Here is a 24,045-nt window from a genome sequence, read left to right as displayed (position 1 = left end):
GCCTATATCATTCAATCCAGCCCCTGCTTATCCCTATACTATTCAATCCAGCCCATGCTAATCCCCATACCATTCAATCCAGCCCCTGCTTATCCCTATACCATTCAATCCAGCCCCTGCTTATGCCGATACTATTCAACACAGCCCCTGCGTATGCCTATACCATTCAATCCAGCCCATGCCTATCCCTATACTATTCAATCCAGCCCATGCTTATCCCCATACCATTCAATCCAGCCCATGCTTATCCCTATACCATTCAATCCAGCCCCTGCTTATCCCTATACCATTCAATCCAGCCCCTGCTTATGCCGATACTATTCAACACAGCCCCTGCGTATGCCTATACCATTCAATCGAGCCCATGCTTATCCCTATACTATTCAATCCAGCCCATGCTTATCCCCATACCATTCAATCCAGCCAATGCCTATCCCTATACCATTCAATCCAGCCCATGCTCATCCCCATACCATTCAATCCAGCCAATTCTTATCTCTATACCATTCATTCCAGCCTATGCTTATCCCTATACTATTCAATCCAGCCCATGCTTATCCCCATACCATTCAATCCAGCCCATGCTTATCCCTATACCATTCAATCCAGCCCCTGCTTATGCCTATACCATTCAATCCAGCCCATGCTTATCCCTATACCATTCAATCCAGCCCCTGCGTATGCCTATACCATTCAATCCAGCCCATGCTTATCCCTATACTATTCAATCCAGCCCATGCTTATCCCCATACCATTCAATCCAGCCCATGCTTATCCCTATACCATTCAATCCAGCCCCTGCTTATGCCTATACCATTCAATCCAGCCCATGTTTCTCCCTATACCATTCAATCCAGCCAATTCTTATCTCTATACCATTCATTCCAGCCCATGCTCATCCCCATACCATTCATTCCAGCCTATGCTTATCCCCATACCATTCATTCCAGCCTATGCTTATCCCCATACCATTCAATCCAGCCCATGCTTATCCGTATACCATTCAATCCAGCCCCTGCTTATGCCTATACCATTCAATCCAGCCCCTGCTTATGCCTATACCATTCAATCCTGCCCCTGTTTATGCCTATGCCATTCAATCCAGCCCATGCTTATGCCTATACCATTCAATCCTGCCCCTGCTTCTGCCTATACCATTCAGTCCAGCCCATGCTTATCCCCATACCATTCAATCCAGCCCATGCTTATCCCTATACCATTCAATCCAGCCCGTTTATGCCCATACCATTCAATCCAGCCCCTGCTTATGCCTATACCATTCAATCCAGCCCATGCTTATCCCCATACCATTCAATCCAGCCCATGCGTATCCCTATACCATTCATTCCAGCCCATGCTTATCCCCATACCATTCAATCCAGCCCATGCTTATCCCCATACCATTCAATCCAGCCCATGCGTATCCCTATACCATTCAATCCAGCCCATGCTTATCCCCATACCATTCAATCCAGCCCATGCGTATCCCTATACCATTCATTCCAGCCCATGCTTATCCCCATACCATTCAATCCAGCCCATGCGTATCCCTATACCATTCATTCCAGCCCATGCTTATCCCCATACCATTCAATCCAGCCCATGCTTATCCCCATACCATTCAATCCAGCCCATGCGTATCCCTATACCATTCATTCCAGCCCATGCTTATCCCCATACCATTCAATCCAGCCCATGCTTATGCCTATACCATTCAATCCTGCCCCTGTTTATGCCTATGCCATTCAATCCAGCCCCTGCTTATGCCTATACCATTCAATCCAGCCCCTGCTTATGTCTATACCATTCAATCCAGCCCCTGCTTATGCCTATACCATTCAATCCAGCCCATGCTTATCCCCATACCATTCAATCCAGCCCATGCTTATCCCTATACCATTCAATCCAGCCCGTTTATGCCCATACCATTCAATCCAGCCCGTTTATGCCCATACCATTCAATCCAGCCCCTGCTTATGCCTATACCATTCAATCCAGCCCATGCTTATCCCCATACCATTCAATCCAGCCCATGCGTATCCCTATACCATTCATTCCAGCCCATGCTTATCCCCATACCATTCAATCCAGCCATGCTTATCCCCATACCATTCATTCCAGCCCATGCTTATCCCCATACCATTCAATCCAGCCCATGCTTATCCCTATACCATTCAATCCAGCCCGTTTATGCCCATACCATTCAATCCAGCCCCTGCTTATGCCTATACCATTCAATCCAGCCCATGCTTATCCCCATACCATTCAATCCAGCCCATGCGTATCCCTATACCATTCATTCCAGCCCATGCTTATCCCCATACCATTCAATCCAGCCATGCTTATCCCTATACCATTCATTCCAGCCCATGCTTATCCCCATACCATTCAATCCAGCCATGCTTATCCCCATACCATTCAATCCAGCCCATGCGTATCCCTATACCATTCATTCCAGCCCATGCTTATCCCCATACCATTCAATCCAGCCCATGCTTATCCCTATACTATTCAATCCAGCCCATGCTAATCCCCATACCATTCAATTCAGCCTATGCTTATCCCCATACCATTCAATCCAGCCTATGCTTATCCCCATACCATTCAATCCAGCCCATGCTTATCCCTATACCATTCAATCCAGCCCCTGTTTATGCCTATACCATTCAATCCAGCCCATGCTTCTCTCTGTCCCATTCAATCCTGCCCCTGTTTATGCCTATACCATTCAATCCAGCCCCTGCTTATGCCTATACCATTCAATCCAGCCCATGCTTATCCCTATACCATTCAATCCAGCCCATGCTTATCCCTATACCATTCAATCCAGCCCATGCTAATCCCCATACCATTCAATCCAGCCCATGCTTATCCCCATACCATTCAATCCAGCCCATGCTTATCCCTATACCATTCAATCCAGCCCATGCTTATCCCTATACCATTCAATCCAGCCCATGCTAATCCCCATACCATTCAATTCAGCCTATGCTTATCCCCATACCATTCAATCCAGCCTATGCTTATCCCCATACCATTCAATCCAGCCCATGCTTATCCCTATACCATTCAATCCAGCCTATGCTTATCCCCATACCATTCAATCCAGCCCATGCTAATCCTTATACTATTCAATCCAGCCCCTGCTTATCCCTCTGCCATTCAGTCCAGCCCATGCTTATGCCTATACCATTCAATCCAGCCCCTGTTTATGCCTATACCATTCAATCCAGCCCATGCTTCTCTCTGTCCCATTCAATCCTGCCCCTGTTTATGCCTATACCATTCAATCCAGCCCCTGCTTATGCCTATACCATTCAATCCAGCCCATGCTTATCCCTATACCATTCAATCCAGCCCATGCTTATCCCTATACCATTCAATCCAGCCCATGCTAATCCCCATACCATTCAATCCAGCCCATGCTTATCCCCATACCATTCAATCCAGCCCCTGCTTATGCCTATACTATTCAATCCAGCCCATGCTTATCCCTATACCATTCAATCCAGCCCATGCTTATCCCTATACAATTCAATCCAGCCCCTGCTTATGCCTATATCATTCAATCCAGCCCCTGCTTATCCCTATACTATTCAATCCAGCCCATGCTAATCCCCATACCATTCAATCCAGCCCCTGCTTATCCCTATACCATTCAATCCAGCCCCTGCTTATGCCGATACTATTCAACACAGCCCCTGCGTATGCCTATACCATTCAATCCAGCCCATGCTTATCCCTATACTATTCAATCCAGCCCATGCTTATCCCCATACCATTCAATCCAGCCCATGCTTATCCCTATACCATTCAATCCAGCCCCTGCTTATCCCTATACCATTCAATCCAGCCCCTGCTTATGCCGATACTATTCAACACAGCCCCTGCGTATGCCTATACCATTCAATCGAGCCCATGCTTATCCCTATACTATTCAATCCAGCCCATGCTTATCCCCATACCATTCAATCCAGCCAATGCCTATCCCTATACCATTCAATCCAGCCCATGCTCATCCCCATACCATTCAATCCAGCCAATTCTTATCTCTATACCATTCATTCCAGCCTATGCTTATCCCTATACTATTCAATCCAGCCCATGCTTATCCCCATACCATTCAATCCAGCCCATGCTTATCCCTATACCATTCAATCCAGCCCCTGCTTATGCCTATACCATTCAATCCAGCCCATGCTTATCCCTATACCATTCAATCCAGCCCCTGCTTATGCCTATACCATTCAATCCAGCCCATGCTTATCCCTATACCATTCAATCCAGCCCCTGCGTATGCCTATACCATTCAATCCAGCCCATGCTTATCCCTATACTATTCAATCCAGCCCATGCTTATCCCCATACCATTCAATCCAGCCCATGCTTATCCCTATACCATTCAATCCAGCCCCTGCTTATGCCTATACCATTCAATCCAGCCCATGTTTCTCCCTATACCATTCAATCCAGCCAATTCTTATCTCTATACCATTCATTCCAGCCCATGCTCATCCCCATACCATTCATTCCAGCCTATGCTTATCCCCATACCATTCATTCCAGCCTATGCTTATCCCCATACCATTCAATCCAGCCCATGCTTATCCGTATACCATTCAATCCAGCCCCTGCTTATGCCTATACCATTCAATCCAGCCCCTGCTTATGCCTATACCATTCAATCCTGCCCCTGTTTATGCCTATGCCATTCAATCCAGCCCATGCTTATGCCTATACCATTCAATCCTGCCCCTGCTTCTGCCTATACCATTCAGTCCAGCCCATGCTTATCCCCATACCATTCAATCCAGCCCATGCTTATCCCTATACCATTCAATCCAGCCCGTTTATGCCCATACCATTCAATCCAGCCCCTGCTTATGCCTATACCATTCAATCCAGCCCATGCTTATCCCCATACCATTCAATCCAGCCCATGCGTATCCCTATACCATTCATTCCAGCCCATGCTTATCCCCATACCATTCAATCCAGCCATGCTTATCCCCATACCATTCATTCCAGCCCATGCTTATCCCCATACCATTCAATCCAGCCCATGCGTATCCCTATACCATTCATTCCAGCCCATGCTTATCCCCATACCATTCAATCCAGCCATGCTTATCCCCATACCATTCAATCCAGCCCATGCGTATCCCTATACCATTCATTCCAGCCCATGCTTATCCCCATACCATTCAATCCAGCCCATGCTTATCCCTATACTATTCAATCCAGCCCATGCTAATCCCCATACCATTCAATTCAGCCTATGCTTATCCCCATACCATTCAATCCAGCCTATGCTTATCCCTATACTATTCAATCCAGCCCATGCTTATCCCCATACCATTCAATCCAGCCCATGCTTATCCCTATACTATTCAATCCAGCCCATGCTAATCCCCATACCATTCAATTCAGCCTATGCTTATCCCCATACCATTCAATCCAGCCTATGCTTATCCCCATACCATTCAATCCAGCCCATGCTTATCCCTATACCATTCAATCCAGCCTATGCTTATCCCCATACCATTCAATCCAGCCCATGCTAATCCTTATACTATTCAATCCAGCCCCTGCTTATCCCTATGCCATTCAGTCCAGCCCATGCTTATGTCTATACCATTCAATCCAGCCCCTGCTTATCCCTATGCCATTCAGTCCAGCCCATGCTTATGTCTATACCATTCAATCCAGCCCCTGCTTATCCCTATGCCATTCAGTCCAGCCCATGCTTATGCCTATACCATTCAATCCAGCCCCTGTTTATGCCTATACCATTGAATCCAGCCCATGCTTCTCTCTGTCCCATTCAATCCTGCCCCTGTTTATGCCTATACCATTCAATCCAGCCCCTGCTTATGCCTATACCATTCAATCCAGCCCATGCTTATCCCTATACCATTCAATCCAGCCCATGCTTATCCCTATACCATTCAATCCAGCCCATGCTAATCCCCATACCATTCAATCCAGCCCATGCTTATCCCCATACCATTCAATCCAGCCCATGCTTATCCCTATACCATTCAATCCAGCCCCTGCTTATGCCTATACTATTCAATCCAGCCCATGCTTATCCCTATACCATTCAATCCAGCCCATGCTTATCCCTATACAATTCAATCCAGCCCCTGCTTATGCCTATATCATTCAATCCAGCCCCTGCTTATCCCTATACTATTCAATCCAGCCCATGCTAATCCCCATACCATTCAATCCAGCCCCTGCTTATCCCTATACCATTCAATCCAGCCCCTGCTTATGCCGATACTATTCAACACAGCCCCTGCGTATGCCTATACCATTCAATCCAGCCCATGCTTATCCCTATACTATTCAATCCAGCCCATGCTTATCCCCATACCATTCAATCCAGCCCATGCTTATCCCTATACCATTCAATCCAGCCCCTGCTTATGCCTATACTATTCAATCCAGCCCATGTTTCTCCCTATACCATTCAATCCAGCCAATGCCTATCCCTATACCATTCAATCCAGCCCATGCTCATCCCCATACCATTCAATCCAGCCAATTCTTATCTCTATACCATTCATTCCAGCCTATGCTTATCCCTATACTATTCAATCCAGCCCATGCTTATCCCCATACCATTCAATCCAGCCCATGCTTATCCCTATACCATTCAATCCAGCCCCTGCTTATGCCTATACCATTCAATCCAGCCCATGCTTATCCCTATACCATTCAATCCAGCCCCTGCTTATGCCTATACCATTCAATCCAGCCCATGCTTATCCCTATACCATTCAATCCAGCCCCTGCGTATGCCTATACCATTCAATCCAGCCCATGCTTATCCCTATACTATTCAATCCAGCCCATGCTTATCCCCATACCATTCAATCCAGCCCATGCTTATCCCTATACCATTCAATCCAGCCCCTGCTTATGCCTATACCATTCAATCCAGCCCATGTTTCTCCCTATACCATTCAATCCAGCCAATTCTTATCTCTATACCATTCATTCCAGCCCATGCTCATCCCCATACCATTCATTCCAGCCTATGCTTATCCCCATACCATTCATTCCAGCCTATGCTTATCCCCATACCATTCAATCCAGCCCATGCTTATCCGTATACCATTCAATCCAGCCCCTGCTTATGCCTATACCATTCAATCCAGCCCCTGCTTATGCCTATACCATTCAATCCTGCCCCTGTTTATGCCTATGCCATTCAATCCAGCCCATGCTTATGCCTATACCATTCAATCCTGCCCCTGCTTCTGCCTATACCATTCAGTCCAGCCCATGCTTATGCCTATACCATTCAATCCTGCCCCTGTTTATGCCTATGCCATTCAATCCAGCCCATGCTTATGCCTATACCATTCAATCCTGCCCCTGCTTCTGCCTATACCATTCAGTCCAGCCCATGCTTATGCCTATACCATTCAATCCTGCCCCTGTTTATGCCTATGCCATTCAATCCAGCCCATGCTTATGCCTATACCATTCAATCCAGCCCATGCTTATGCCTATACCATTCAATCCAGCCCATGCTTATGCCTATACCATTCAATCCTGCCCCTGTTTATGCCTATGCCATTCAATCCAGCCCATGCTTATGCCTATACCATTCAATCCAGCCCATGCTTATGCTTATACCATTCAATCCAGCCCATGCTTATCCCTATACCATTCAATCCAGCCCATGCTTATCCCTAAACCATTCAATCTTGCCTATGGTTAATCCCTATAACATCCAACCCTGTTCATGTTTATCTCTATACCATTCAATCCAATTACATAGTCATTCATTCAGCTCTTTTTTTCAAGGAATTAATCAACTGTTTTCACTGTTTGTCTGTTCCATAGTATATAGAACTTCCAAGAGCAAACAAAAACTTTCCTAATCTCTCGCATTATTTAAGGCTTCTTTAGTTTGAATCTGTGCCCTTGTTGTGATCTCAAAGTTTTGGTTAAATAGTATACCTTTCAGCATTTTAAATACCTGCAAACCATCTTATCGCTGCTACCTTCAGAAAAGTTTAACTCTGCCGGTATCCTTTCATAATGTACAGCCCAAGTCCCATAATTATCTGCACGGCCTTTCCTCAAACATTATCCAATGAACCAATGTCCTTTTAATGGTAGGGTGCCCAAAACTTGTATATAATAGAGGTCATTTTAGAAATATTAATCATAATGCAAAGCTTCCAGGACAGTGTATCAGAACTCTGATTCATTGTGGATGGAAAATCATGGAAACACACATCCAAATTCCCAATATGTTCTTCTATAGGCAAAATTCTGTTTCAAGAGTTCAAATTTGAAAAATTACCCCTAAGATTCCAAATATAGCCTTAATAAGAAAAAAACAGAATAATTTATTCTGAATTACGGTCTAATGCCTTTGAAATCTATCCCAAAATCTCATTAGCTTTTTCATAACGTCTTTCCAGTGACAGGCCACTAAGCGAATGAACAATTTTCAACAGTTACTGCTAAAACACTGTCTAAAAGCACCTTAGGTTCTCACCCCATTATCTTTCACATATTTAGATCTTATTTTCTTGTAATACAATATCAATGCTAATAATATTTGGTCACCATTGACTTTTACAGACACTGAAAACACATTTTCAGGAAGTCTAATGTTGCTTTGTACTAGATTATCATAGTTATGAAAATGTTAAAACCTAATGTTAATGTAAGAATCTAGATGATTTTTTAAAAAAGGAATAGCAGTAAAAGGTTTCAAATATCTTGCTTTCGTTGGCTGTTCTGTTTTTGAGTGACAGTGGTTCTGGGTTTTTAGTTAAACTTTACCAATAGGCATCTTATTGGAGCAGTTATTGATCCTGTTTTATTTCAGTTTCCTGCAATATGTTTTCTCATTAGATTTCATCGTTTTGCCATGGGACTGATTTAAACTGCCCATAGGTGATACACATGTACTTTTATTAAAAACAGCATAGTAAAACTACAAATAACATCAATATAAAGTCATACTATTCATGAATAAGCCCTACACATTTTAATACAACACTGTTTTAAAGAATACTTCTGAACACTTCAAGGCAAAGCATGTTAATGCATATTTATGACATATCTCCCACAAAAGCCATCTCCATGGTCGGTCTCGGTAGGAGAGTACCAATTTTGTGTCAAATTAGAAGCAGTTTTTTTATTGTGGACCCACACCCAGTTGCATCTGAGCTAAATCTATCCCTCATTTCACACAGCCAGTGAACAGAAAGATTTTCATCCCACCCATATAGGCTTGATTTAAACCAAAGTTACAGAGGCAGGAGGACTATATGCTATCCCACTGTGTCACCAATCCAAACACTTGAAGAGAAGACAATTTTTTTTAAATATTATAGTACAGTAAAACACTGAATAAACCTAGCTTTACACATATTATAGTCACAAATAGCCATTTCAGGAAGGGAGGGTTTACCTGATGATGAAAAGAAAATGTTCCGGTAGAGAGAAAACATATGTTTCAAAGCGAATGGCCATATGAACTGATGGATCCAAAGATAATTGCTAACTAAAACCAACTAAAAATGATTCTGCTTGCTAAGAGTTACTCAAAGAAGAAAACCAGATACCTCCCAAGTTCATCCCTGCTTTAAAACACTTTCGTAAGCGACATGCTGGGCAGTTTTTTCTGCGGATTTTGTCAATAATGCAGTCGTTTCTTCCTGCACACAAGTAGTTTTGTTGCCCTAGTTAAAAAAAAAATGAAAATGTAAAAAGTTAATAAAAATAAAATTTCCACAGTCAAATAACTTGGACTTAGAGACACCCTCATTAGTTTTATGCATCAGATCAGAGTTTTGTTTTGTGGTTTCTAGAATTCCATGTGCACTCAGCAAATATGTGACGTTTGTCATCACCTGAAACACTTAAAAATGCAACCAAAACAGTATTTGCAGTGTTAGTGCCTATTAACATGAATGGAACAGGTAATTACAGTCACACCGTATAGCTACAACACTGGCATTTACCCAACAATGTGGAAAATTGGCCAGGTACGTCCAGCCTAGGATAAGCTGGACAAATCCAATCTGGTCAATTATTGCCTCATCAGCTTACTCTCAATCGTCAGCAAAGTGATGGAAGGTGTCATCAACAGTGCTACGAAGGTGGTCTTACTCAGCAATAACCTGCTCACAGTTGCTCAGTTTGGATTCTGCCAGTACCACAAAGCTCCAGACCTCATTTTAACCTTGGTCCAAACATGAACAAAACAGCTGAATTCCAGAGGTAGAGCAAGAGTGACTGCCCTTGACATTAAGGCAACATTTGACCGAGTGTGGCATCAAGGAGGCTCAGCAAAAATTTAAGTCAATGGGAGTCAGGAGGAAAACCCTCCACTGGTTGGAATATACCCGCATGCAGCAAGACCTGGATAAGATTCAGGCTTGGGCTGATAAGTTCATGCTTCACATTGCCATCTTACCATCTACCCTTGACATTCAATGGCATTACCATCACTGAAACCCCCATTCGCAACATCCTGGGGGTTACTATTGACTAGAAACTGAACTGGACCAGCCACATAAATAATGTGGCTACAAGAGCAGGTCAGAGGCTGGGAATTCTGCAGCGAGTAACTCACCTCCTGACTTCCAAAGTCTGTCCACCATCTACAAGGCACAAATCAGGTGTGTGATGGAATACTCTCCACTTCGCTAGACGAGTGCAGCTCCAACAACACTCAAGAAGCTCAACACCACCCAGGTCAAAGCAGCCCACTTGATCGGCACCCCACCACCTTAAACATTCACTCCCTCCACCAAGATCTACAAGATGCATGGCAGCAACTTCCCAAGGCTTCTTTCACAGCGACTTAGAAGAATAAGGGCAGCCAGGACATGAGAACAACACCACCTGAAAGTTCCCCTCCAAGTTATACACTATCCTGACCAGGAAATGTATCGGCATTCTTTCACCATTGCTGGGTTAAAATCCTGGAACTCCTTCCCTAACAGCACTGTGGGTGTACCTACACCACATGGACTGCAGCGGTTCAAGAAGGCAGCTCACCACTACCTTCTCAACGGCAATTAGGGATGGGCAATAATTGCTGGCCTTGCCCACATCCCACGAATGAATAAAAAACACTCTCTTTATTGTACCATTATTACAAAATAACCTCTCCTCTTGTCCATAACTGAAATAGCTAGAGATATGGACCTGAAAACCTACAGGTTGTCCATCCTGGCCAAATCATGGATTCATTGGACGCAACGTCAATAACTAGAGCTTGCAGAGTCAAGGAGATTACACTATGTATATAGCCAGGATGTGCACCTGTGCAACTAGGAATTAATTTTGCACATTCAACCTTTCGTAGAGGTTGCAAACTGCAGTTAAGTGGTGCTAGTTCCTGATATAGAAGAGCATTACCAACTACTCCAGAAGGAAGATATTGGTGCTCTTTTGCAGAAATTCCTACCTGAACCTTCAAGGGTCCTGACCTTGACCCCATAGAGGGGTCCAACTTCCATTACTGGAACAGCAGGTTTGTTTAGTTTCACAGGTGCTAAGGCTGCCCCTCCTGCACTAATGGCCTTGCCTAGAGTGGTTCCCGGTGGGGGAGCGGGTTTGGATGTGGTGGAGTGGAGGCAAGTCAGATGGCAGGGGAGAGCTTGGGGCGGGGGGGCCCTGGCAGGGCAGCACAGTGGCACAGTGGTTAGCACCGCAGTCTCACAGCTACAGCGACCCGGATTCAGTTCTGGGTACTGCCTGTGCGGAGTTTGCAAGTTCTCTCTGTGACTGCGTAGGTTTCTGCTGGGTGCTCTGGTTTCCTCCCACAGCCAAAGACTTGCGGGTTGATAGGTAAATTGGCCATTGTAAATTGCTCCTAGTGTAGGTAGGTGGTAGGAGAATGGTGGGGATGTGGTAGGGAATATGGGATTAATGTAGGATCAGTATAAATGGTTGGTTGTTGGTCAGCACAGACTTCATGGGCCAAAGGGCCTGTTTCAGTGCTGTATCTCTCTATGACTCTAAGCAATCCTGCGCCTCCTGGCCCACAAACAGTGTTCTGAAAGCACTTGCCTTCTCCCCAAGGTTGTCCTCACCTTGCTGCAGCTGCACAATTTCCCAAGGCTCAGGAAGTGCAGCTGACCATATTTAAGCTGAAACTTCTAGCCTCATTATCATATTTAAAATGCCAAACCGCCACCTGGGAGCAGGTTGGCTGACTGCTCCTTGTCTTGTCTCAGCAAAACTCAGATGTCAGCAGGCTAGAGCCAGCTTCCCAGTATGCTTTCACTTTTTGCCCATTTAGCAACCCCCCCCCACCCCCCCATTGCCCACAACCAATCTGACCTGTCCAGCCATGTTAACATTTCCCTCAGTTGTTTCGAGACTACTTGTGCTGGGAATAGATTTTCGGTTGATATGCAATTTTGAAATACTTTGTTGATCTTTCTGAATGACCTGCAAAATTTGATACTGCCTTAGAAAAATAAAGTCTTCCTTTAAACTTGCACAAACAGGATTTGTGGAATTGCCTGACTTCCCGAATTTATAGTCATGTGGTACAGCATGACAGACGGGAACTGCTGGCACTATAAAGGTGATTATGTGAACTGCTTCAGGTGGAAGTTGAACTTTGTCGAGTTGTTTTGAGTTTTAACTACTTTCTGGTCCGTATTATGGACTGAATATTCATAGCAGGGATGAACAAGCAGCATTTTCTAAACTGCATGGATCTCTTTTGCAATCAAATGTGGCTCCCACCCCATGGTGAATCATTTTGTTTAAATTGTCAAACAACATATAAAATGACTACCAGCCACAATAAAATAGGCAATCTTCCTTGATAATGTATTCAAAAAAAGTCAGAGGAAAAATAAATAAATGTGAGATATATAAATTGAATCGTAAGATGTTTTCATGGATTTCTTGCGTATATAGTGTGCATAAAGTATTGAAAATATAATTTGTAAGTCATACAGAATTTTATTTTTGGGTGAGTGCTGGTTTCGCTTTTATTTTGAATGTAAGCATCAAGTTGAACATGTGGGATGGAATTTAGTGGAGCCTTCGGGAGCGGGCTGGAAGGCGGGGTGGGGGTGAAAAACTGTGAGGGAGGGATGGGGGTGGCGTGCCTGTAGTCTTCCTGCCACCATGGGCATTTTGCCAGCAGCGGCGCAGGTGGCCAATTTAAGTCCCTCCTCTCACCGCCGCTGGCATTTTCCCAGTGGCGGGTGGGCCCTCTGCCATGTGGAGAGACTGCCAGGTAAACCCTGGCAGCCTCGCTGTGGGCTTGGTGAGGGGTGGTGGGGGGTGCCCTCCTGATCAGGCACTCTGGGGCCCATGGAGGGCCCACGGAGGGCCACCCCCGCGGCAATACAAGCCCCTGCCCTCACCAATCCCCTCCCCTTGCCAGGGTCTGCCTAACTGGCCTCAATGACCCCGATCCCACTTACCTTGGTCCGAGGGCGATGTCCATTCTGCTTCTCCCGGCTGTGTGCAGTCCCAGCAGTGGCCACCGCTCCCGGTGGTGCTGCTGAGACTGCAGAGCTGCCAGCCCTCTGACTGGCCAGCAGCTCTTGCAGGACGGCTCCTGAGCACCAACAAATGCAGACTGGGATCCCCCAAACGGCTGAGGCGGGGTTGCCCCCAGCTTTCCGGCCCGATGTTTGGACCTTCGCCATGCCAAGTAAGTTCAGCCCATGCTGATTATAAAGGGTTAGCTGGACATAAACACTTAATTAGAAATAAAGACTTGCATTTATATTGCACCTTTCATGACCTCAGGCTGTCCCAAAGTGCTTCATAGCCAATGAAGTACTTTTATGAACATACGAATTAGGAGCAGGAGTAGGCCACTTGGCCCATCGAGCATGCTCTGCCATTCAATAAGATCATGGCTGATCTGATTGTAACCTCAACTCCACATTGCTGCCTACCCCAATAACCTTTCACCCCCTTGTTTATCAGGAATCTATCTACCTCTATCTTAAAAATATTTAAAGACTCTGCTTCCACTGTCTTTGAGGAAGAAAGTTCCAAAGACGCACGACCCTCTGAGAGAAAACATTTCTCCTCATCCCTGTCTTAAATGGGCGACCCCTTAATCGTGACCCCCAGTTCTAGATGTAGTCACTGTTGTAGGAAATGCGACAGCCAATTTGCGCACAGCAAACTCTCACTAACAGCAATGTGATAATGACCAGATAATCTGTATTTAAAGTGATGTTGATTGAGGGATAAATATTGGTCAGGACACCAGGATAACTCCCCTGCTCTTCTTCAAAATAGCGCCATCGGATCTTTTACATCCACTTGAGAGCAGACGGGGTCTCAGTTTAACGAGGGGGGTGGGGGGAGGAATAACAAATTATGGGAGGAAAGGGTACTTTCCACTCCTCTATGTGTAGATAAATAGTTGACCTCAAGGTAAAAGTTTTGAATTATTGTTGGCTTTTCCATAGTGGTAGAAATGAGAGACTGCACCTACCTGAAGATACAGATCCCATCAGTGAAAAGAAACCTAACAGATTTCCAGGCGAGCAAGTCATGATTTACTTGGTTATTTCTTTGCAACAACTGACTGCAAAAGGTGACCTCAGCTGAATCTATGGCTGATCCATTTCTAACCACCTAAACATGCAGATAAATCTACAAAATCTATAGTGCAGTGAAGTTTTAGTCTTCTGCAGCCAAAACTGTATATACCTTGATACTGCTGGCTGTCCTGGTCCCTCTCCAGCCTGTCACTCGAATTATGAGAGTGAGCCTTTGGCTTAGTGGTAGCATTTCCATCTCTGAGCCAGGCCACTCCCACCGTTACAGCCAGCCCTAAAATAATATCCCAGATTTTGTAGTCAGTGGCTAATGAACAGTATCAGCCATTCTTTACAACTGCCCAAGTAAAAGTTAATTTTAAGTGCCAGAAAGGTTGTTTGGCAGTAATTACCACACTGTTAAAAAAATACTTATTCTGGAATAGACAAACTGTAACATTTTCTGGCAAGTTTCGTGGGTATCTATGACATAAATGCAGCAATTTCACACTGTTCCATGAGTTTCAATGCTTCTCACAACAAATGGTGTTCGGTGAAGCAGGGACTGAAGCATTGGGCCAGTCTTTGACCCAGGATGCGAATGGGCAGCAGGATTGATGCCGCCAGGGAGCTGGGAATCTAGTAGTTAGGAAGAAGGCTGACACTAGAGGGTCATCGTTGGCATGAGAGCTCGGTGACTAGAGACAGAGGCATCAAAGTGCGTCTGCTACTGGGGTGTATAATTATTGCATGACAGCAAATCACATTATAAATGTAGAATTTCTAACGGAAAAATGTTGACAAAATGTGTGACAAAAACATAACAGTAAGTCAAGTAGCATCGAGAAAAAGTGAGCACAATTGCAAGATCATAAATCAGGTAAAGAAAAATATTGACTTGTTGACGCTCCTTTTTTGGTAAATTCTGCAAAGCAGTTGCATTCCTGCTTCGGACATTTAATGCCCTGATAATTTAAAAGCTGTATGAAGCTGTATGGGCGGCACAGTGGCGCAGTGGTTAGCACTGCAGCCTCACAGCTCCAGCGACCCGGGTTCGATTCTGGGTACTGCCTGTGTGGAGTTTGCAAGTTCTCCCTGTGTCTGCGTGGGTTTTCTCCGGGTGCTCCGGTTTCCTCCCACAAGCCAAAAAGACTTGCAGGTGAGTAGGTAAATTGGCCATTATAAATTGCCACTAGTATAGGTAGGTGGTAGGGAAATATAGGGACAGGTGGGGTTGTGGTAGGAATATGGGATCAGTGTAGGATTAATATAAATGGGTGGTTGATGGTCGGCACAGACTCGGTGGGCCGAAGGGCCTGTTTCGGTGCTGTATCTCTAAACTAAACTATGAACGTGAACACCGAGCTCAGTTTTTGAGGATGCTGTGTAAGTGCAATGTTATGGTCCATATTTTCTGTTTTGTTAGTAGTTCTTTAAGGGTTGAAATAGTTAACAGAAATTACTGTCAGCATATGACATTACACTGCTGAATCTTTTAACAGATTAATGCTTCTGTCAAAATAGATGGGCGATCATATGAATGCATTGTGTTTGTCGACTAATATCACTGACAGATATTTTTAGCCTAATGCATCACTGATTACTAAAATAGAAATGGCAATCCTTAAAGTTAAATATTTATTTTCAGTCCAATGATAGCTAGGCCTGGCCATTGCACCCCTGGGAAAATCATCTGGAGTAAAAATTTATATTGAAAGCCACACTTATATTTTACTTGAACGTTTTTTTTGTTTATGCTGGAGAATGGAACATTTTCCATACTTTTTCATCTAATATCCTTACCAAGCATTTCTAGGTCAGCTGCAGCACATCCAGACTATCAGGAAATCTCCCTCTACTCTCTCAACAAATGAATCCAGGCCTTATTCAGCGCATTAAGCCCCTTCCTTCGATACAGAAGGCACAAACTGCTCTATCATTGCATACATCCATATGTGGCAGGAGCATAGTGAATATATGCCAATGAGGGAATTATGGCCCCTCCTGTGTTTCTTGCCATTGGACTGCAGGAGCAGTGATGCAGGAGCAGGCCTGCAAGGCCTTAACAACCAGCAATCAGATATCGGTGGATGGGATTTTGAGCTAGAAAGGAAGAAAAAGGGCCCTTTTCCGTTCTCTCAGAGCATAGCTGTGTACAGGCTTCACAAATAAAGGTAAAATATTACGCTTTTTAAAAAAAAATCACAGCAGTGTGCAGACTGTCTAGTGCAGTACATGTCCACTCCCCACAAACGGTGCAACTACCTAGTGGAGGTTGGGGATCTCACCACCCATACATTGATGACGGTGGAACCAAAAAATACAGCCACTGTCAGGGGGCATCTCCAAAGCAGGTGGAAGTTTCAACCTGCATTCCAATTAAGCAAGGGGCATGGATGGGGATGTAGAAAGCTTAGGCCATTAACTCTAAAGTACCAACACAGTGAGATCCACCAATTTCTACCATGATACATAATTCAATAATCTCCATATATACTTCTAACCCTCAATCCCATTCTTAACTAAATTTACATCGAGCTCCTTTTAAAGTTATTAACCTTGGAAGAGCACCCTCATTGTACCAGTCTGAAATATCCATTTGCCACCTCCATCCATCCTTTTGTCCTTTCTGAGTGAGTTTCTATTTAAATTCTAATTAACACCAAACTATGAGGAATCTGTGTTTCAGACTTGTACTAAATTGGAATCAAGGTGAGAACCCACATACTGGGCTAGATTTTGTTCCCAGCGCAACGTCGGGTTCCGTGGCTAGGGCGGGGCGGCCAGAAAACTGGAGCGGCAGCAGCCGCCACGGGAACCAACGGCGGGATTGTCGGGCCCGATCTTCCTGGTGGGGGGGTAGCTCTGTGGCGGCAACTCTGCCACTCTGCGACAGGACCCAACTTAGCATATTTAAATAACACGTTTGCATGAATTAAAATATAAACCACAGCAATCTTACTTTCACCTCCCGATCCTCAACGCGATGAGTGGCACTCACGTGCCTTCACTTTCCCGTCCAGGGAAAGCTGGCACCACTGAGGTGGGGAAGGGCTGACCTATGCACTTTTTTGAACTGTCTGCAGGGCTGGCAGCCTTTTAAAAATGGTGCCAGCACCTGCTTCTGCATCGGTGCTGCCATGAACAGCGTCGCCAATGCCACCCCTGCCATGTGATTGGGGGGGGCGGGGGGGTCAGCTGTCGTGAATATGTAAAATGGCCGCCCGCCGCGTAATTGCATTGGCGCGCATCCCATGGGGGATGGCCACCATGTTCCGCGCAATATAAAATCCAGCCCACTCTTTCTACTTAGGGAAAATCGGAACGTAGAGCCAAGCCTGAGTATAGACTCAGGTCTTAAGTATTACCCAGGTGGTGAAGTGGCCAGATCCTGGAAAGGATCAGACGCCTGCTGGCTAGGAATATGATGGAGGTGCCACAATGGAGTCAGTGCTGATGGTCAAAAACATAAGCATTGGGCAAGAGCCTCTGCAGAGAAGGGACAGATGAATGCACTGTTAAGATATTTTAGTCAGGGAGCCAGGTGCCAGAAGACAGTAAGCACAATTAACATGTAAGCACCAAATCTACTTGGAGCAAAATCTAAAGCCATAGAACAAAATATTTAGTTTTGTATTTTTAAGCTCATCTTTGCTCAGAGTTTTCTCAAACAACATGTCTATCCTTGATAATAAATAACACTAAGTAATTTAATTCAGTTCAGCAATAAAAATAAATCCCTTCGTGCTCCTCCATCCACGGCTACAACTAAGTAAGTCTGAAAAAAGTTAATTTCTCCCTTTTTCTCTTTCACTTGTTTCTTTTTCTGCCTTTGCTCCAATTCTGTCCGTATCTCTCACTGTCACTTTCGTTTCTCATCCTCTGTTTCTTCGCACCTCTGTTTTCTTGATCCTTCTCCATTTCTAGATCTCTTCCTCTTCCACATCCATCACTCACTTCTATACCACTTATGTATATCCTCCCTTTCTCCCTCTTCCACTCTCCAAATATTTTTCATTCTCTCCATGACTTCTCACTTTCTTACTTGGCTCCTCGCCTCTTGCTCTTTCATTTCCCCTTTTACTTCGGGCTCTTTTTCACGTACCTTCTCCAACTCTCCTTCTCTTTAATAGGTGTGAAGTACTCAGTCATGTAGGTGAGTTGAGAAGCTCTCAAGGCAGACAGCTATGATGGTGGGTCAGGATGCATTCAGGCAGCCTGAAAGGAACTCCAGCAAACAGTCTGGGAAAAAGTTGGAGTGTGAGGTTGAATAGGCAGGCTTGCTGAACAGCACTTGGGATGGGCAGGTGATCAAGTATGCCAGAAAACAATTAGGTTGAGTGTATGGTGAGCAATTGGGCTGGAAAGCAGTTGGGTAGGTAGGTGGGTGGAAAGCTTTTGGGTGGGTGAATGAATGGGGAAGATAGCAGATGTGGGGGCAATATTCCAGAAAGCAAGTCAGCAACAAGGCAACAAAGTGATCTTTGCACCCAAGCAGGCAAGTAAACAGGCGGGCAGGCAAGTTCGGCAAGCAGGCCGGCAAACAGGCAGGAAGCACGAGACATTGTCAACTCTAATTCCAATCACCCATGATTGGTGATCAGCTCCATTGGTAGTAACTTTGTCTCTAAATTACAAGGTTCTGGGTTCAAGTCCCACTCCAGAATTTGAGCACAAAAAGCAAGGCTGAAACTGAGGGGGTGCTGTACTGTCAGAGGTGCTGTCTTTTGGATGAGACATTAAACTGAGGCCCCACCTGCCCTCTGAGGTGGATGTAAAAGATTCCATGGCACTATTTGAAGAAGAGCAGGGGTCTTATCCCCGGTATCCTGGCTAATATTTATCCATCAATCAATATCACAAAAAACCTCATAATTTAGAGCCCAAAGACCTGATATCACCCTGATTGTCCCTGCTGCACCCTCTCATAGAAAGTAATATCCCTCTAACAGGAGGCTGACCAGTATTTTGCATAGGATGAGTCCAAGCTCCGGTCTTTAACACTAACACCCTTACTTTTTGTTCATTATCTGGTCATCATCATATTGCTGTTTGTGGGAGCTTGTTGTAATGGAAATTGGCTGCTGCATTTCCTACAACAGTGACTACACTTCAAAAGTACTTCATTGGCTGTAAAGTGCTTTGAGACATCCGATGACTATGGAAAGCGCTATATAAAAGCAAGTCCTTCTTTCAATCTTTTAATAAACTGTACCAGTTAATGGCTATGTAGACAAAGATAAAATACTTTAATATGGGTCAAGGGATCAAAATAGGAAGTATGTGTTGAATGGAATAGTCAATTCATTTAACACACTTAATGGGAAACAGGTATCTGAGGTTATTGTGTAAAAATCTAGCTCAATATTTACCTGATTTGAAAAATATGAAAGAGATTCCATGTTGCATTAGTGCAGCATGAACAAAAAGTAGTGTTACTGTTTAAGACCGGAGCTTGGACTCATCCTATGCAAAATACTGGTCAGCCTCCTGTCAGAGGGATATTACTTTCTATGAGAGGGTGCAGCAGGGACAATCAGGGTGATATCAGATCTTTGGGCTCTAAATTGTGAGGTAATGTTAAGAATGTTGAGCTTATTTCCGTTGAAAGTGGGATTTCAAAGTAACTTACCAGAAATTTTCAAAATTATGACAGGTTGATAATGTTAATACAAATTATTTACACTTAGTAAGGGTTAAAAAACTTGAAAACGTAAATTTGAAAACGAGGGAAGTGAATGTAGATAGGGAATTCAGACAGAATTATAGCTGCTCAGAATATGTTATCAGGCAAAGCCACTGAAGCAAAGTAGAAATGGATTTATGAGACAGTAAGATACTGCTATAAGCCAGGGAATCTGGACAACAAAGCATACCAATGTAATTTTCAATTGTAACTCAGAGTGAATAGAAGAATTATTACTGGAGAGTATGCTGGTGCTGACTGCCAATTCACTGCAGCTTGCTTCATTTGCATCAAGAGCTTGATGATTATTTTAGTTCTATAAAGCTAATTCTAGTTAACAAGGAACTGACTGATCTGATTACTAAGGGGACACAGTACTGCTAATTTCCAGGTGTCAAGGTCAACAGCCCAAGTCAGAAGGACAGTGTGCCAGCCTGAAAATATCAATATCACAGGTGCCCTGCAGGCCATTTCATGCAGAGAAATGCCAAACTTGATTGGCTAATAAAGGGGAGATCCAGTGCACTGTCGAGGCTATGGATGCCCCAGGAAATGTGCTATTTATTCACCCTATGTCACAGAACTGGAGCACATCTGGCACAGGTGTGGTGCTTCTAATGAATCAAGACAATTGAGAAAAACGTTTTTCCTTTACTTTCCACTAGATTTCCTGACTTTGGTTTTGGACAGCAGCAATCCTCAAGTGCAACATTAAACACTGAAAATTAGTCCATTACTGTTTTCCTACTCACATTGCTCCCTGATTATGCTTGCACATAATTTTGTACAAATCATCAATTAGGTGAAAAATTAGCCTCAAGATATAAAGCTCTGGGCATCTGTTGATTAATTAAAACAGAATCACAGTAAGGATTGGGGAACAGGAACTGGAAACAGAAGAGTAGGAACAGAAGAAGGGAACATACAGTTTCCTTTCATTCTTCAAATGATATGCATGCTCTGCACATTGAGATAAACATCAACTGCTGCCGGAGGACCATCAATTCGGTGAAAGATACTCTTTGGTCTGCCTGAAATTTGCTGGTCGTCCAGTGCAAAGAGTTATTGATGATCGAGTGTTGCAGACTGGCACATTCGAAAGTCCAGGGCTACGTGCTGAGTGACGCACTAAAGCTTGGAGCAACCACCACAAAGGCTCAATGGGGAAAAGCCACTGTGTAAGGCTCTCCCGCCATAGTATACTGAGGGGCTGGAAACCATGTAAAACCCCGAAGGTTGTACACACCAGGGAATGTTTGACATGAAATTTAAATGCACATAGTAAAGATAACCTGTAACGGCAAGTGTAGTGAGGCACCTCATGTCCTATATTGAAAGAAACTGAGCTCTATTGCAAATGTCAAATTTGAACTGTTATGTAATGTACTTTTACAAATTTTGTGAATAAAGTATATTTTTGGAAAGATGCTCTTACTTTCTGATTAAAGCCAATGGAATCAAAAATCTGGAGAAATGTTTAGCGGGTGGCCAAGCTGGTATCGCATATTTTACAGAATCATCGTATCAAAGAATGGTTAGAGCACAGAAGGAGACAATTCGTCCTGTTGTGTCTGTGCTGGCTCTCTGAAGGAGCAATTCAGCTAGTGCCACAGCCCCACCTTCTCCCTGTAGCCCTGCACATTCTTCCTTTTCAGATAATAATCCAATTCTCTCATGAACGCCTCGAATAAACCTGCTTTCACCACATTCTCAGGCAGTGCATTCCAGATCCTAACCACTTGCTGCGTGGAAGTTTTTCCTCATGTCGCCATTGCTTCTTTTGCCAATTACCTTAAATCTGTGCCCTGGGGTTCTTGATCCTTTCACCAATGGGAACAGTTTCTCCCGATCAATTCTGTCCAGACTCCTCATGATTTTGAATACCTCTATTAATTCTCTTCTCAACCTTCTCTTCTCCAAAGAAAACAGACCCAGCTTCTCCCATCTATCTACCTGACTGAAGCTCCTCATTCCTGGAACCATTCTCATGAATCTTTTCTGCACCTTCTCTGATGCCTTCGCATCCTTTCTTAAGCATGGTGCCCAGAACTGGAGGCAATACTCCAGTTGAGGCCGAATCAGTGTTTTATACCAATTTAACATAATTTCCTTGCTTTTGTACTCTATGCCCCTATTAATAAAGCCTGGGATGCTCTATGCTTCATTAACTGCTCTCTCAACTTGATCTGCCACCTTGAATGATTTATGCACATATACTCCCAGGCCCTCTGCTCTTGCACCCCTTTTAGAATTGCACCCTTTATTTTATATTATCTTTCCACATTCTTTCTACCAAAATGAATCACTTCACACTTCTCTGGATTAAATTTCATCTGCTACTTGTCCGCCCATTCCACCAACCTGTCTATGTCCTTTTGAATAAAAGCAAAACACTGTGGATGCTGGAAATCTGAAATAAAAACAAGAAATGCTGGAAATACTCAGCAGGTCTGGCAGCATCTGTGCAGAGTGAAGCAAAGTTAACGTTTCAGGTCAGTGACCCTTCTTCAGAACCTTCTTCAGTTCTGAAGAAGGGTCACTGACCTGAAACGTTAACTTTGCTTCTCTCTCCACAGATGCTGCCAGACCTGCTCAGTATTTCCAGCATTTCTTGTTTTTATGTCCTTTTGAAGTTCTACACTATCCTCCTCACAGTTCACATGTTTCCAAGTTTTGTATCATCTGCAAACTTTGAAATTGTGACCTGTACACCAAAGTCTAGGTCATTAATACTTATCAGGAAGAGCACGGGTCTTAACACTAACTCCACTATAAACCTTCCTCTGGTCAGAAAAACAACCATTAACCACTACTCTCTGTTTCCTGTCATTCAGCCAATTTTGTATCCATGTTGCTCCTGTATCTTTTATTCCATGAGCTCGAGCTTTGCTCACAAGTCTGTTCTGCGGCACTTTATCAAATGCCTTTTGGAAGTCCATGTACACCACATCAACAGCATTACCCTCATTAACCCTCTCTGTTACCTTATCAAAAAACTCAGGCAAGTCTGTTAAACATGATTTCCTCTTGACAAATCTGTGCTGGTTTTCATACTATCGCCTAAAGTCAAAATTATTCACATAATCTCTGGGGTACTAGTCTGGTATCATATTCAATGGTACTTGAAGATGTGATGTGAGGGGAAAGAAGAACAAAAGCTTTTAAGCTGGGTAATAATGAACTAATGGAGGTCTTAGGGCTTTTCAGGAATTTGGAAATGGTCCCGCAGTACCTGTTTATAATTTCAATTATAGCATTTACGTGATTGATAAACTCATCCCTATGACAAAATGGATAAACCCAAGGCACACCCATTATTGAATCTCAAACCTCAACTAAATGAGACCAGCAAGCTGTGGATGCATGCTGGGTATCCCTAGACAGCTCACCGGTGAATTGACATCGTATTTAGAGACAGTGCATCACTGGCAGTGGCTCTTGGCGAGGTCCTGGGTAGGGGATTTCTGGAGAGGGAGGGAGGCAATTGGGCAATTGGGAAGGTGCTAAGGGGAAGTCGGCACAGTCTCAGTGATGCTGGGAGGAGCACTTCTGCTTCTCCCTACTCCAATTTGAGTGAAGTATTTCTTAACAAACTTACCTTTTTGGTGGTAGTCTCCAGCAGTTCCTTTCAGGAATGCTGGTTAGGCCACATCTAGACCAGCTGCCCAGTGCCAGATGCATTCAATTTTATGAACGGGGCCTCAAATTGGTTTTAGGCCCCTTATTTGCATATGCAAGGGGACTATTGCCTATTCAGGCACGGTCCTGGAAACCTCTTTCTCTGCTCTATCTATAAGGCGGGCGGTGCACTTTTGGCACAGAATGTGCATGTGCATGCCG

General features: G+C 44.1%; 1 protein-coding gene across 4 annotated transcripts in view; it reads right to left on the bottom strand.

Annotated features, from left to right (window-relative positions):
* Nucleotides 1–24,045, bottom strand: part of nr3c2 (nuclear receptor subfamily 3, group C, member 2) — a 438,927-nt gene that overhangs the window by 134,420 nt on the left and 280,462 nt on the right. For all 4 annotated transcript variants that reach the window (XM_068041172.1, XM_068041180.1, XM_068041201.1 and 1 more), the window contains one exon: nucleotides 9,603–9,719. In XM_068041172.1, coding sequence (XP_067897273.1) covers nucleotides 9,603–9,719 — 117 coding nt within the window. The remainder of the gene's footprint in view (nucleotides 1–9,602; nucleotides 9,720–24,045) is intronic.

Source organism: Heterodontus francisci, chromosome 1 (assembly GCF_036365525.1).
Source record: "Heterodontus francisci isolate sHetFra1 chromosome 1, sHetFra1.hap1, whole genome shotgun sequence".
Lineage (NCBI taxonomy): Eukaryota > Metazoa > Chordata > Chondrichthyes > Heterodontiformes > Heterodontidae > Heterodontus > Heterodontus francisci.
The sequence above is the reverse complement of the archived record's forward strand: the minus strand, read 5'-3'. Positions and strand labels throughout refer to the sequence as shown.